Below are 15699 nucleotides of genomic sequence, written 5' to 3'. Positions count from 1 at the left end.
GCGATGAAAACAGACGATTTAAAGGCCTACTGAAACCCACTACTACCGACCACGCAGTCTGATAGTTTATATATCAATGATGAAATCTTAACATTGCAACACATGCCAATACGGCCGGGTTAGCTTACTAAAGTGCAATTTTAAATTTTGCGCGAAATATCCTGCTGAAAACGTCTCGGTATGATGACGCCTGCGCGTGACGTCACGGATTGTAGAGGACATTCTAGGACAGCAATGTGGCCAGCTATTAAGTCGTTCATCATTGATATATAAACTATCAGACTGCGTGGTCGGTAGTAGTGGGTTTCAGTAGGCCTTTGAAGTCGTCTGTTTTCATCGCAAAATTCCACAGTATTCTGGACATCTGTGTTGGTGAATCTTTTGCAATTTGTTCAATGAACAATGGAGACAGCAAAGAAGAAAGCTGTAGGTGGGAAGCGGTATATTTCGGCCGGCTGCAGCAACACAAATACAGCTGATGTTTCATTGTTTACATTCCCGAAAGATGACAGTCAAGCTTTACCATTGGCCTGTGGAGAACTGGGACAACAGAGACTCTTACCAGGAGGACTTTGAGTTGGATACGCAGACGCAGTACCGTGAGTACGCAGCTGCGGCTTCCAAACATTTGATCTAAGGCTGCAGCTAACGATTATTTTTCTATCGATTAATCTATAGATTATTTTTTTCGATTAATCTATAAAAAAAAATTCCGATTAATCTATAAAAGCAGAGCCTAGATGCCTCTGTTATCAACAACTACAGACCAATTTCAAATCTACCATTCATAAGTAAAATAATTGAGAAAGTTGTCCTCCAACAACTAAATCACTTCTTGGCTTCTACTGGCTGCCACAACAACTTCCAGTCAGGATTTCGACCTCTTCATAGTACAGAGACGGCCCTTCTTAAAGTTATAAATGACATCCGTCTAAACACAGACTCTGGCAAAACTTCAGTATTAATGCTTTTGGACCTCAGTGCTGCATTTGACACTGTCGACCACTCAATACTTTTGGACAGGTTGGAAAACTGGGTGGGGATCTCAGGCACAGTTTTAAGCTGGTTCAAGTCATATCTACAAGATAGGAACTATTTTGTTTCCATTGGTGACTTTGTATCAGAACCAACCAACGTAACGTGTGGAGTCCCCCAAGGTTCAATCTTGGGGCCGACTTTATTTAACATCTATATGCTCCCACTAGGACAAATCATGCAAAATAATAACATTGACCATCATTGCTATGCCGATGACACCCAAATCTATGTAGCGCTATCACCAAATGACTATCGCCCCATAGATCTTCTGTGCCAGTGCATTGAGCAAGTCAAACACTGGATGTGCCAAAATTTCCTACAACTAAATGAAGATAAAACTGAGATAATTGTTTTTGGTGCTAAAAAAGAAAGGTTTAAAGTCATCCAACACCTTCAATCACTGTCCCTGAAAACCTCAAATAAAGCCAGAAATCTTGGGGTTATTTTAGATTCTGATTTACATTTCGACAGTCACATCAAATCAGTAACAAAATCGGCCTACTATCACCTCAAAAATGTAAAAAGACTTAGAGGGCTCATGTCAGCTCAAGACTTAGAAAAACTTGTACATGCCTTTATTACCAGTAGGCTAGACTATTGTAATGGTCTCCTTGCAGGTCTTCCCAAAAAAACTGTCAGGCAGCTACAGCTTGTTCAGAACGCTGCTGCTAGAGTTCTAACAAAGACCAAAAAATGTGAGCACATTACACCAATTCTTAAATCCTTACATTGGCTCCCTGTACATCAGAGAATAGATTTCAAAATCCTCCTGCTCACATATAAATCACTACATGGTCTAGGGCCCAAGTATATCACTGATATGCTCCCACTATATACGCCCTCTAGATCACTAAGATCTTCTGAGACCAATCTGTTAGCGGTTCCAAGAGTAAACTCAAATCAAGGGAGATCATCATTCAGTCACTATGCAACACATAGCTGGAATAAACTTCCTGAAGATGTCAGACTCTCCCCAACTCTCACTACTTTTAAAACTAGACTGAAGACTTTTATGTTCACCTTAGCTTTCGGCTAGATCTTTTGATCTTTTGACTTTTAGCGTCTGCACTGTTTTTATTTTTATTGTCTGCATTTTAATTTTGCTTTTATTTTCTTTCATTTCACTTTGTTGTCTGTGAAGCACTTTGAGTCTGCCTTGTGTATGAAAAGCGCTATACAAATAAAGTTGCCTTGCCTTGCCTTGCCTATAGATTATTTTTCCTTTTACCGATTATTTTTTTTATTTAAAATGAAGATGAAAAAATAAATGTAGGCCAGTTTTTTCAAAAGGCATGGCTTTTATTTAAAAAAAAAAAAAGTATGGCCACTCAGTCAACATTGACAACAACATGACAAAATATTCTGTAACAATGTAAACATTTAAAACTTTTAACATTTAACAAAATTAAAAGTAGCTTATTTGCTTTTTAATGTGCAAATATAAAAGTAAACATCCAGTGCATATCTTAATAATGTGCAATAATATAAGCATTTCAAAAGTAAAAGTATTGCTTATTTTGCTTTAAAATGTGCAAAAATAAAGATAAACATCCAATACAAAAAAGTGCAAAACAAAATATCCTGTAACAACAGTGTAAACATTTCAACAAAAGTAAAAGTATTGCTTATTTGCTAAAATGTGCAAAAATAAAGATAAACATCCAATACAAAAAAGTGCAAAACGAAATATTCTGTAACAGTGTAAACATTTCAACAAAAGTAAAAGTATTGCTTATTTTGCTTTAAAATGTGCAAAAATAAAGATAAACATCCAGCACAAAAAAGTGCCAATCTAAATATTCTGGAGCACTGTAAACATTAAGTATTGCTTTTAAAATGTGCAAAATAAATATCCAGTCCAACACAGTACACAATAACCAATTCTACTCATTCCAGTGAGTGACTAACAGTTGTAATGAAGAAAGGTTAGCATGTCTACATGCTCTGGGGTGAGGCAGGTTCTTTTCTTGTTTACAATATTCCCAGCAGCTGAAAATAGGCGCTGTCACGCCAAATTTCTTCCCCCCTACAAATACCCCCCCCATTTACTTCCGGTCACGTCATCCCATAGCTTGTGTTTGTAAAATTTTTTAAAAATTTTTTATTTTTTATTTATAATATAGCGTTAACAAAACGTCTGTATTAATCGGACAAATTAACATGAGGACGTTCCTGACTGAATGCACATTTGACTCGTGGACAAATGCGGAAATGAATAACAGTAAGTAAATGGGGAGGGGGGGAGGTTTTTGTAGGGGGGAAGAAATTTGGCATGACAGCGCTCAGAGGGGTCGATGTGGCTGGAACTGAGAGGTAAGACCGATGATGATGATGATGATGATAGTATGATTAAAGTGAAAGTTAATGGTTCGTTTGTACATAGTATATGTAACTGTTAATGTTGTAAAAGGTATTTGCACAACTAATTAACGTTAGCGTTAAAGAGGAGCGCGTCTTTGTAAACACTGAACAGGCACGCCAAACGCGCCTCTCAGAGCGAAACGGTGCTTTAGTTTATGAATTTACAACGCAGATACAAATGACACATTCTTGTTTTTGTGTTATGATGACAACGTATACTCACGCGGACGATTGACTAGTTGATGGTGATGGCAAGAACGCTGTCGGCTGTTTTCTTTTCAAATGTTCGTTCATAGCCGTTGTGCTGCTATGATAGGCCATTTCCGCTCGACACAGTGTGCATACAACAACATTATTAGGCCGTTTATTGAAATACTCCCACACTTTTGACGACTTTTGGCGTGCTTTTTTCCCCTCGCTCACACCGCTCGCATCGTCTGCTTTGCGCTCCGCCATGACGGTGGTGTGACGTAAATATGCGACACGTCGACGCCGTTTTTGTGCGTATTTACGTAACCGATGACGTCGACTACGTCGACGCGTCGTTTCAGCCTTAATTTGATCGCTTGCCCGTACGTGCGTGCCGCTATGTGCATGTCACGTACGTAACTTTGGGGACTTTGGGGAAATATATGTGCTGTATGAACTTTGGGGAGGTGAACGGTACTTTGGGCTGTGGGATTGAGTGTGTTGTGCGGGTGCTTGATTTTTATTGGCGGGTTATATGGACGGGAGGAGCAGGTGTTTGTTATGCGGGATTAATTTGTGGCATATTAAATATAAGCCTGGTTGTGTTGTGGCTAATAGAGTATATATATGTCTTGTGTTTATTTACTGTTTTAGTCATTCCCAGCTGAATATCAGGTCCCACCCGCCTCTCAAAGCATCTTCCCTATCTGAATCGCTTCCACTGCCCTCTAGTCCTTCACTCTCACTTTCCTCATCCACAAATCTTTCATCCTCGCTCAAATTAATGGGGAAATGTCGCTTTCTCGGTCCGAATCGCTCTCGCTGCTGGTGGCCATGATTGTAAACAATGTGCAGATGTGAGGAGCTCCACAACCGGTGACGTCACGCGCATATCGTCTGCTACTTCCGGTACAGGCAAGGCTTTTTTATCAGCGACCAAAAGTTGCAAACTTTATCGTCGATGTTCTCTACTAAATCCTTTCAGCAAAAATATGGCAATATTGCGAAATGATCAAGTATGACACATAGAATGGACCTGCTATCCCCGTTTAAATAAGAAAATCGCATTTCAGTAGGCCTTTAATAGCTGGCCACAATGCTGTCCCAAAATGTCCTCTACAATCCGTGACGTCACGCGCAGGCGTCATCATACCGAGACGTTTTCAGCAGGATATTTTGCGCGAAATTTAAAATTGCACTTTAGTAAGCTAACCCGGCCATATTGGCATGTGTTGCAATGTTAAGATTTCATCATTGATATATAAACTATCAGACTGCGTGGTCGGTAGTAGTGGGTTTCAGTAGGCCTTTAAGACATAGATTTAAAGAATGTATATTTTCAAAAGATAACTGATGATACTTTTGGAGATGGTGGGACGTGGTTCAATTTGCAACCTGGGAACGCCTCCAAAATCAAACATCTTGCAGACAGACTCGAAAACGGGGTTTATAAGTGACTGTGGAGCAAAATGTACACAAAAGCTTATCCATTACATATTATTCAGACCACAAGGAAGTGTTTTAAATGTAGATTAAAATCATAATAAGTCCCCTTTGAATTGCATGAATAACATTTTTATTTAACTGCTCAATGCAGCATCTTGCAATCAAAAATGTGTATTTCCCCCAATATATTTAAGCAAATAAATGAATTTCAAGAAAAAGGTGCAATGAGAGACTGCCAAGGCGCATCCATGTAATTACATTCTGTCGTGTAAATAAGACAAATAACATGAAGCTAAGTAAAATAAACATTGACATTTATCTACTTCTACATCCACCAAAATACATACTTAAAAATGATCAAAAAGAAATACAACTTTTTGTGGATTATGGAATATGTAATACAACATGTAGTCTATGAAATAGTGACACAAACAGCAAATAAAGATTACATCTGTGCACTTGGTAAAAAACTGAAATTTTGGGTTTTCTTTTCAAGGACAAACGTGTCTTTTAGTGAGGTTAATAAAGGGCTAACGATCAGCAGGGTGCCTACAGTGTCCAAGTGTTTCATCTAGGCAGCTTCAACACAGCATCGATTCCATTCTCCCTCGGCACTATTTGCTTCCGGCTCATCCATGAACTGTTTATTTTTAGCTTTACTGCTTCTTTGTGCACAGCACAAGACTAATGCAAACCTAAGTTAACCCTTAAAGGACATTTAAAATTGGTTTACTAGTATATTGTTTCAAACAAATCTCTGGTGTCCGGTTAAGTCATAATGCGGAGGTAAAAAATCAATAAGTCGGGCAATTAGTATTTCCATTTTCCTTTGGCTTTGGAAACGAAGGCTTGACATATTCACAACCAAACTGGCTGCATAGCTCATATGATAGCAAATGTGGCATGGATGGTATCGCAACAACACTTAAAGATTGAGCCCCTGATTGCACTTTAGCTATGCTAACTCGGTTATTAAGTGGGAAGGGTGATAAACTTGACACAGACCTGTTACTGATATGTTAACAGAAGAGAATAGGACGGGGGCAAAAGCAGGCAATAACACATTCATGATCACAGCATTCAATGACAGCAGGACCATACTGTTTTTTTTTAATACTCTGGATCGATAATAGCCATTGTTCATCTAAAACCGGTAATGAATAATTAAACTTACTGCATGGTGCCATCTATTCCTCAGACAGAAGGGTAGAGAAAGGTTGTGGAAGCCATCTTAAGAATGACTGACACTTAGCGAATGGTCACGTTACTTGAAGGTTAAGGAGATGGATTCAAAAAGGGCAGTTGGCTACTATGTCAAAGACTAATGGCTCAATTTAAGACTTTTGGCATCTGAGTAGAAACATTAAGTTGGAATATCAGAGCAAGGAGAGCAAGGGTAAAACCATAATCAACAATCAGTGAATCAAGCTTGAAATAAAACTAAATATAAAGTTTAATCACCCATAATGCTATATCTAAGCAGCGAGCTATTGCTCTTAATTTCATGATGGATGAATCCCAAGATTGGTGTGACAGTTGCCATGGTGACTTTGTCTTTACTGCCTGAATGGTATGGGCCTCTTGTGCAACGACACCCTTGCCGTTTACACGCAGGTCTACTTTTAGAGCCTCTATAAGTCACAACATTGTGTCATTTTTCTTTCAAGGGGATTCCTTCATGGATTTCTCCTTGTGTCAGATAAAAGACCTGTATGAGCTTTGATAGTCCTCTAACTGAATTACCAGCACAAATATAGGCACACAAAAGAAAAAGCAATCAAATGACAGCAAGGAGACGATGTCCATTCAAACGCTAACATGTTTGTTTTAAAAACTACACTCAATTATTCCTATCTGCAATCAAGCCATTAATTTAAGAAGCAGCCAGGCTGTGATTGCAGCACCCAGGCACATCAAGTCAAATCTGGTCCAACTTGTGTTTTCTTAAGAGATACATGACACAATGATACTTTAAGCCAGTGTTTTTCAACCACTGTGCAGCGGCACACTAGTGTACCGTGAGATATTGTCTGGTGTGCCGTGGGAGATTATGTAATTTAACCTAATTGGGTTTGGGTTAAAAATATTTTTTGCAAACCAGTAATTATAATCCTCAAATGTGCCGTTGTTGAGTGTCCGTGCTGTCTAGAGATCGGCGGAGTAACCGTGTAATACTCTTCCATATCAGTAGGTGGCAGCAGGTAGCTAATTGCTTTGTAGATTTCGGGAACATGGTTTGTCGTGATCACAATGTGCAGACGACAGCGGGAGGCAGTGTGCAGGTAAAAAGGTATCTAATGCTTAAACCAAAAATAAACAAAAGGCAAGTGCTGCTAAGAAAAGGCATTGAAGCTTAGGAATGGCTATGCAAAACGAAGCTAAAACTGAACTAGCTGCAAAGTAAACAAAAACAGATTGCTGGACGACAGCAAAGACTTACAGCGTGTGGAGCAGCAGACGGCGTCCACAAAGTACATACGTACATGACATGACAATTAACAACAAAATAGGAGCGCAAGACAAGAACTAAAACACTACACACAGGAAAACACCAAAAAACTCCAAATAAGTCATGGAGTGATGTGACAGGTCGTTACAGTACACCTGCTTTGAGACAAGAGCTATATTGATGCATGGTTGGTTATGGTTTGAATTCATATCCAACAATTGCGAGAACAACTTTTTATTGTCAATATCGGTTGCTGAGTTTCATATTTGAATGTTTTCTGCTCGTGGTGTGCCTCGAGATTTTTTCAATGAAAAAAATGTGCCTTGGCTCAGAAAAGGTTGAAAAACACTGCTTTAAGCGACATACATTGCTCAAATGGACTGGACTCTCACTGTTATGTTAGATCCACTATGGACTGGACTCTCACAATATTATGCTAAATCCACTCGACGTCTATTACACCGGTCGCCCAGGAGGCGGGGGAGTACCCACATCTGCGGTCCCCTCCAAGGTTTCTCATTGTTATCCCATTGGGTTGAGTTTTTTCTTGCCCTGATGTGGGATCTGAGCCGAGGATGCCGTTGTGGCTTGTGCAGCCCTTTGAGACACTCGTGATTTAGGGCTATATAAGTAAACATTAAACGATTGATTGATTGAAAGCAGGAAGTGTAATAACATTGTAAGGGATAGGCACTGTATCAAAGGAAAGCTCAAAAAACGGTACATCAGCTAAATATATTATTTTTATTGAGTAATAACTAAACATTAAATGACAATATACTGACTGGCGCATACTTGTTGACAACTGTTGTGTTTCCCAAGCCCTATCATAGCAAATTAGCAGACAAACACTCCTGAGAGGTCCTAAGATGGAAAAAAATGGCCAGCCTCCATCAATACCTTGCTGCTGAGATATGGACAAATAAGATTGAAAAACAACAGTTAGGCTAAAGCAATTTTTACTCACTATATAAAATGTTCATATCGTTTAAGAACTCATTCAGATATAAACTTGTTTTTTTACGCCAAATAGTCATCCAGCATCACTACAAATGTGTAAACCCTTTATTTATTGAATTAAAAATATGGATGGAAATATTGAAATTCAATGATTTGGTGCATTTGCAAACAGCTACAATTATGCACAAAGCAAACAATACACAGCTACCCAAAATGTACAACAATTATTCTCAACGAAAGAGGAAAAATATGACCTTAGAGAAAAATATAATTTTAAACATTTGTATGCACGTACAACACTTAAAACCTTTAGTATGACAGTAAATGGAATTGAATTATGGAACGGATTAAGTCAAAGTACTGATATGATCCAGTTTACAAAACTGTTCACTTAAAACTCAGTGTTTACAAAGTACAAGGAAGAAAAATCTTGAAATGATTTTTTTAATTTATTGGAAAATGAGATAATCTTATTCATCATTAATTACAACCTTTTTAACTATTTATTGAAAACTTTACAATTTATGTATTTAATCAAATTGTATCTAATCTGTTGACATGTTGTTATGAGAAACTGGAAATATGTATCATATAGTAACTGTATGAATGTTTAAAATAAACTCAAACCATAAACCATACTGTAAGACACAAAGTTCATTTGCCACTATGGAGGCAGGGATTGCGGACTTAGAAGTGGCTTTGCACTGTGGAGGAAATTCAGCCGTTAGCGTTGATGCTACATTACGTTGAAGAAAGGGTCATTCGATTGTCACTGTCAAATTTGCGGGGCACAGCTAAAATGTCATCAACTTGCATTATCACAATATCACGATGTAAAAATAGTATTAAAAGCCCTATTTTTATCATTTATGTCATTTATTAAGTATATCGTCTACACGGCGCAAACCTAGTGCATCAAATTGCAATTTTCTTTCAAACCTATCCACATTCATCGGGTAGTCAAGGCACATTCAATTCTAGTCACATCCAACGTCAAAGTCTGAAGCAGCTACAGTGGGTCCATAATGATGTAACATACACTTCCTTTCAGAGCTGCATTTAGTTTGACTTTGAGAGGCCGACCTCTCTGCCATACGATGGCTACAGTGAGAACCTCCCTTGGGTAGCTCACCTATGATCTGCTCTTTGCCCTTCTATCTGCATCTTTCTGTCTCCTCATCTATCTCCGTTGTTCCCACAGACTTCAATCGCTGTTCAATTGGATACAGGTCAGCCAATTGGTGGACGTGACTGAATGGACTGTCGTTATCAGTGTCCGGGCAGATGGGATGCAGTTATTCAGGTTATTTCTCAATAAGAAAAAGAAAAAGGGTAGAGAACGAAGCCCATCTGTGAGGTAGATGTTGAGGGAGGGGAGGGAGATGGCATCGATAAGAAGGCATGGGAGGAAACCCACCATTTTCCTGTAGACGCTGGGAGATAGATTATAAAGTTATCTGCCGGAAAGCAAAATAGGGAAACGCAGCCGTCCGGTCTCTCGGCACAGGAGATGAGTTTAAGATAAAGGTGTACCTCAATCACTGTCACTGCCGACCACGTGTCCCTCACAATGTCGGCGAGGCGGTAAGGCACAAAGAGCCTTGGTTATGTCTTTTAACACTTTCCTGGCCTCCAGCTTACTGCTGTATGTCAGGCTACAAGACAATTATTGGCAGTGCTCAATCCATCTATCACACTATCAGCAACCTGGTAGGGTGGTATTAAGGAAGGACATGTGAAAATTAAGAGTGACATTGACGGCTGACATGAAAATGCTGGTATATGGCTCAGATATGTAAATAATTTTCTTACGCCAAATGTAACATTTAGTTTTATCACTAATAAGCCTGTATGTTTTTGTGCCACTCCTCATGAGGCCATGACATATTGATTTAGCAGCAACAATCTGTTGTACAATCCTTAGCAAGGTAAACATGGACCATGTCGATTAGAAGGTCTGGAATGACTGACAGGTTAGGGACGTGGTGCTGATGTCGGAGACGGAAGAAGGCAGCAAATGCCCATTATTTCCTGTAGTCTGTACACCCAGGAAGAATGAACAGAAGCAGAAAGAGCAGAGTTTGAGGAAATAAACCGGAGTAGACCATGCTTTAGCTCGCTTCCTTCTTCAGCTGACAGTCATATAAAACAAGCGGAGCCACAGCATGCGACTCCTCACTGTTGCCACAGAGAGCGGTGAGGAAAATCTGTCTGACTGCAGCTGCATTTGAGGGTCATTTCAAGAACACAAGCCAAAGCAGAGACAGGCTACATTTTTAGTGCAGACTCGTGGAACAATACCCCACCACCAGCCCAACAACCCGGCCCCGCTGCTTCACTCGTCTCCTAAACAACAGCTAAATCAATAGAAATGACAACGCAGTTGGAAGGTCATTCATGAGCGGAGCGAGCTGTGTGGTGGAATGAAGCCAATACGTGGCACGGAGAGAATGGAAAAACAAATGTGTTATCATTGTTCCTACATGTCTGCCTCTATTCTATCTAGAGAAACATACAGAATTATCAAAAATCACCTCCTTCTATATCAGCGAGCAACATGGAGCTGATGTGTGTGACAATCATTGGTACTTTAATCTTTAATCTTAATCTTAAACACAGTTGCTTCTCATGCTTTACAAAAACACAAACAAATATAGTCTCAGCATCAGGTACACGTGCAGCACTGGCTGAAGACTAGAATTGCTTCTCACCTACACTAATGAGCTAGCAAGCATGGTTAGACACGGTGCAACACACAAACATCCGCTGCGTAGCTAGTCAGAGCGACACAACCACTGGCAGCAGACGTACACACAGAGCAGCAGCAAGGAAGCTGAAGACGGTCAAACACACTTGAAAGAGGCATTACACAGAGTTTTCTTCTTGTGGTATACTCACAGAATATTCGATGGTCCCTTTGGGTCTCTGGAACGACATGCGCCTCCCATCCTTCTTCTCTGGGGTCTTCTTCTGGCCAGTATCTGTAAGCAGGCGAGGCAAGGTACGCATTACATTCATGTTCCTCTCTCTCCAGCTTGTCACAAGCTGCCGTTTCCCAGCCCCGTGGGTAGACAGCTCATTCGTCAACAGTGAGCTCGCCAGCCAGAGATGTGAGCTGTGAGCTGTGAGCGCCGGACAGCTTTCTCTCCCTCTCTCTCTTTGCTTCTAGCTCGACTTCTACGCTCCTGCTCTTGCACGCTCCCTCACGCTGTCCTCTGCCTCTCTGTGTTCTCTGCCTAGATCACCATGTTGAGCAATGACATCTGTTGAAAACAGTTCACCTTGCTTTCCTCCCACTGCTGCCTCTGCCAAACCTGAACACCATTAGGGCATCTGAATGCTGATAGGACTGACAAGGGACAAAGACGTTGGGAAGTGATAATACTCAAGACAAATATGAGGAGGGAGCATTGTGGGATGGATGATTACGAGGGAAGGATTCCGTTCTGCTTCTTGTTTTGGTAAGAAAACAAGAGGTTTTTTTGTGGAAAAGCGGTACATGAGGGTTATTATATTTCCTTGAAATGGGTGTTTTTTTAGGAATTTGTAAGAGGGATCCTAAAACGGAGGAATGAAGATTAAAAAAAAAAGTAAGATAAAAGTAACTAAGATTGGGGCTGATAAAGCATGAACATATAAGCTTAAAATTGTACAGTATGTTGACTTTGTGATGGTTTTTCACATCCTTAACTTCCTCTATGTGGTGACAATACTTCATGTGTAATGGACCAATGAACATGCACATACTGTAATGTAATGTACCAATGTTGGCTGCTATGTGTCGACCAAACTACATAGTCTCATACCACCTTCATTCACAATCACAGATCATTTGTTTTAATACACAAACCGCAAACATAATTTTTTGACCTGACTATTAATAATAAAAGGCATAACTCCAGAATTGAGCAGATTGCTTCATGCTTATCTAAAATACAAAAAAAACAAAACGAAGAATTGAAGCCATGAGTTGTGTACTAATATGCAGGATGGCTACCATTAAAAGCTGAGAATGATATAACTGAAGATTTATTGCTCCCAGCTATTTCTGTAACTGAACCCATTGATTGCTATATTATTTAGACTATTACCGGTAAACACTTATGCAGATAGAAAATCCCCCAAAAGTAATCTTAAAACATCGAACATAAAACATAAGGCTATGGCAGTGAAGATGTAAATGTATGTTCGTAAATCACACATATAAACTTTTTAGTAAATAAATGTTTTCTTTCTAATATTAATTGACCGAGTGACCTCAGGCGGCTTGACTTACTATTTCGTATTTTGTTGGTGGTGCACATGACGAATATAGTCCTTTAATTGTTTATTACCCATAGGTCCTCTCAGAAAGCTCTAACTATGAGTCATATACCAACGTTGTTGCTATTTGTGGGGCTTAGGACACCCTCACAGAAAGTGAAAAACCCTGAAAATCAGAAATGCTTTAGGACAGTGTTTCTTAACCTTAGGGCTGAATTGTTAGGCTGCCAAAAAATCTGTATGGGCCTCAGTTGTAATACACGTTTCTACCACTTGTGGCAGTAATGACAATATCAAATTAACAGAAGAAGTCTAAAGCTAAAGTCATAGAAAAGTTTCTTAAGGGCAACAATTATGACTAAAGCGGTGAAGCTGTATTTTCATTTGCACTTTAATTTTATTGACAGTTTATTTCAGAAACACATTATTATTTAATATTAATTCGGTTAGAATGTATTTATTTTAGCACTGCATAATTAAATGTTATTATTTTGAATCAGTTTTTTGAGTGCCTTCTTTTGCATTATATTTGAATAGTATTTATTTTTGTAATTAGCCCGACCTAAGCCTTGATAATAATCTTTGTGATCATGGCCGTAACTAGGATTTGACAAATACCAAATTCCAAGAGAAGCTTTTAAAGGCTGAAATCATGGGTATCCCAGTACCATATAAAAACAAAAGCTTTCATTGAGGTAGAACTATCACGTGTTATATTATTTAACATCTTTGACATTCAGCATGATTTCTTAACAGTCCAATTTTTTATTGATATGCTGTAGTATAGCGTATTAAACAATTTTAACATCATTAAAACAAGTTTAAAAACCATACCAAAATTTCTGCCACAACTGGGATTCGAACTCAAGACCTTCTGCTATGCAGAGCAAGTACTAATGCCACGGAGCCAACGGAAGTGAAGGCTGAAAATTTGTCTACATAATCTGATTAGTGTCACAGCATGACGTGGCCAGGAATATGTTTGGGGTAAAATTTTATATAAAGCGCCTTGTTATTCAAGAATTGTGCTTCTTCACGCAAAATACACCCCCCCACTGATCGCAAAGCCCTACGCAGAGTGCTTGTTCCTCATTTAGGGTGGAGCGGCACCTGACTGACACGACAACGTTATCATAACGACAGTGTTTCACATTAATGTTATTCATGTGAAACAAACAGTTAGGTCAGTATGATTTAATGCTAATTTTATGTTGATAGCACATTTCAGATTGGATAATGTTTAAAGTAAAAGTGGACTTCATTGCGTTATGTTGTTAAGTTGTAGCAGGCTGTGCATGACGAAGATCGTATCATCTACCGCATGATGTTGTACAGCGCACACAATGTGCTACACAAAGTACATTTGCAGTCAGTCATATCATCTTTTTGTCAATTAAAAAAAGGACTGAGGGCATGACCTACATGTCGTCAATCATAGTTATAAATGATAAATGGGTTATACTTGTATAGCGCTTTTCTACCTTCAAGGTACTCAAAGCGCTTTGACAGTATTTCCACATTTACCCATTCACACACACATTCACACACTGATGGCGGGAGCTGCCATGCAAGGCGCTAACCAGCAGCCATCAGAGGCAAGGGGTGAAGTGTCTTGCCCAAGGACACAACGGACGTGACTAGGAAGGTAGAAGGTGGGGATTGAACCCCAGTAACCAGCAACACTCCGATTGCTGGCACAGCCACTCTACCAACTTCGCTACGCCGTCCCTTTACGGCCATGTTTGTGATTAACACAGAGTTTCATATTATTTGACAATGTTTATGCTGTTGAACTGTAAGTAGGTAAGGGTAGATATATCTATATCTATATATATATATCGCTTAAAATCTAGAGTAAGATTACTAATTCAGTGATAAGATTGGATGTGTCCCCTGGCCTCTCTGTAATGGAAAAGTTGGGCCCCAACGTCAAAAAGGTTAAGAACTCTTGCTTTAGGAAGCATTTTATCTTTGTGAAGATGATACTGTGGGATACGATCGGAGTTGGTAACAAAAACATACGTGACACTGTCATTTAAATATTCAAGCTTTTAGAGATGCACATAGTTCCACAACGTGCTTTCTTGATTTTAAAGAATGAACCTCTGGTGATGTTGATATTCAAGCAAGGGTGCAGACATTACATCATTTAAATGCCCTTCAGCATGTTTTATCTTTTTCCTAACCATCAACATGTTGGCATCATTCTCACTGGATATTTCAGGAGGCAAAAATGCAATACACAATTTGAATGCTATTTAAACAGTGATTTTTGACATGTTGTTGTCAGGAACGCGTATTATAAGAATCATATAAGTTCTAGGACTTGTGTCACAAAATACATATTTCATGTTTTCCCCCTTGGAAGTAATCTCTCAGGAGTCTGTTGCACTTTCTCAGTCCTCTCTGCGATGCCTTCATGAACTATTAGAAGGATTCTTCCAGAAACCTCAGCAGCTCTGTCATTATGGCCATATTGATGTTTTCAAAACAAAGTCCCCTTGATAAAATGAAGTATGTAGTGGATGTGGGTGAAGCAGCTCCAAGTTGTCCTTCCAAAACTAGCACCTCTCAGGGCTGCTGAGGATCCTGGAATAACTTTTTCAGCAGTGCATGACAGAGAAGACTTGGAAAGTGTGTTGGACTGCAGATTGATTAAAATGAATAGGGAAAGGTTGTAGTTTGGATTTGAAGAGCATCCGTTGTGACACTAACTCTGGAACTTTTCTGACATACCTCAAATAGTATATGTCATTGACAGTACAAGAACAAAACCCAAAACCAGTGAAGTTGGCCCGTTGTGTAAATCGTAAATAAAAACAGAATACAATGATTTGCAAATCCTTTTCAACCTGTATTCAATTGAATAGACTGCAAAGACAAAATACTTAATGTTCGAACTGGAAAACTTTGTTATTTTTTGCAAATATTAGCTCATTTGGAATATGATGCCTGCAACATGTTTAAAAAAAGATGGCACAAGTGGAAAAAAG

The 15699-nt window shown here is 39.2% G+C and overlaps 1 protein-coding gene across 4 annotated transcripts in view; it reads right to left on the bottom strand.

The window, feature by feature from the left end:
* Positions 1-15699, bottom strand: part of oxr1a (oxidation resistance 1a) — a 341369-nt gene that overhangs the window by 85995 nt on the left and 239675 nt on the right. For all 4 annotated transcript variants that reach the window (XM_062063682.1, XM_062063681.1, XM_062063683.1 and 1 more), the window contains one exon: positions 11342-11424. In XM_062063682.1, the coding sequence (XP_061919666.1) occupies positions 11342-11424 (83 nt within the window). The remainder of the gene's footprint in view (positions 1-11341; positions 11425-15699) is intronic.

This window comes from Entelurus aequoreus, linkage group LG11 (assembly GCF_033978785.1).
Source record: "Entelurus aequoreus isolate RoL-2023_Sb linkage group LG11, RoL_Eaeq_v1.1, whole genome shotgun sequence".
Lineage (NCBI taxonomy): Eukaryota > Metazoa > Chordata > Actinopteri > Syngnathiformes > Syngnathidae > Entelurus > Entelurus aequoreus.
This window is presented reverse-complemented; position numbering and strand designations above follow the sequence as displayed.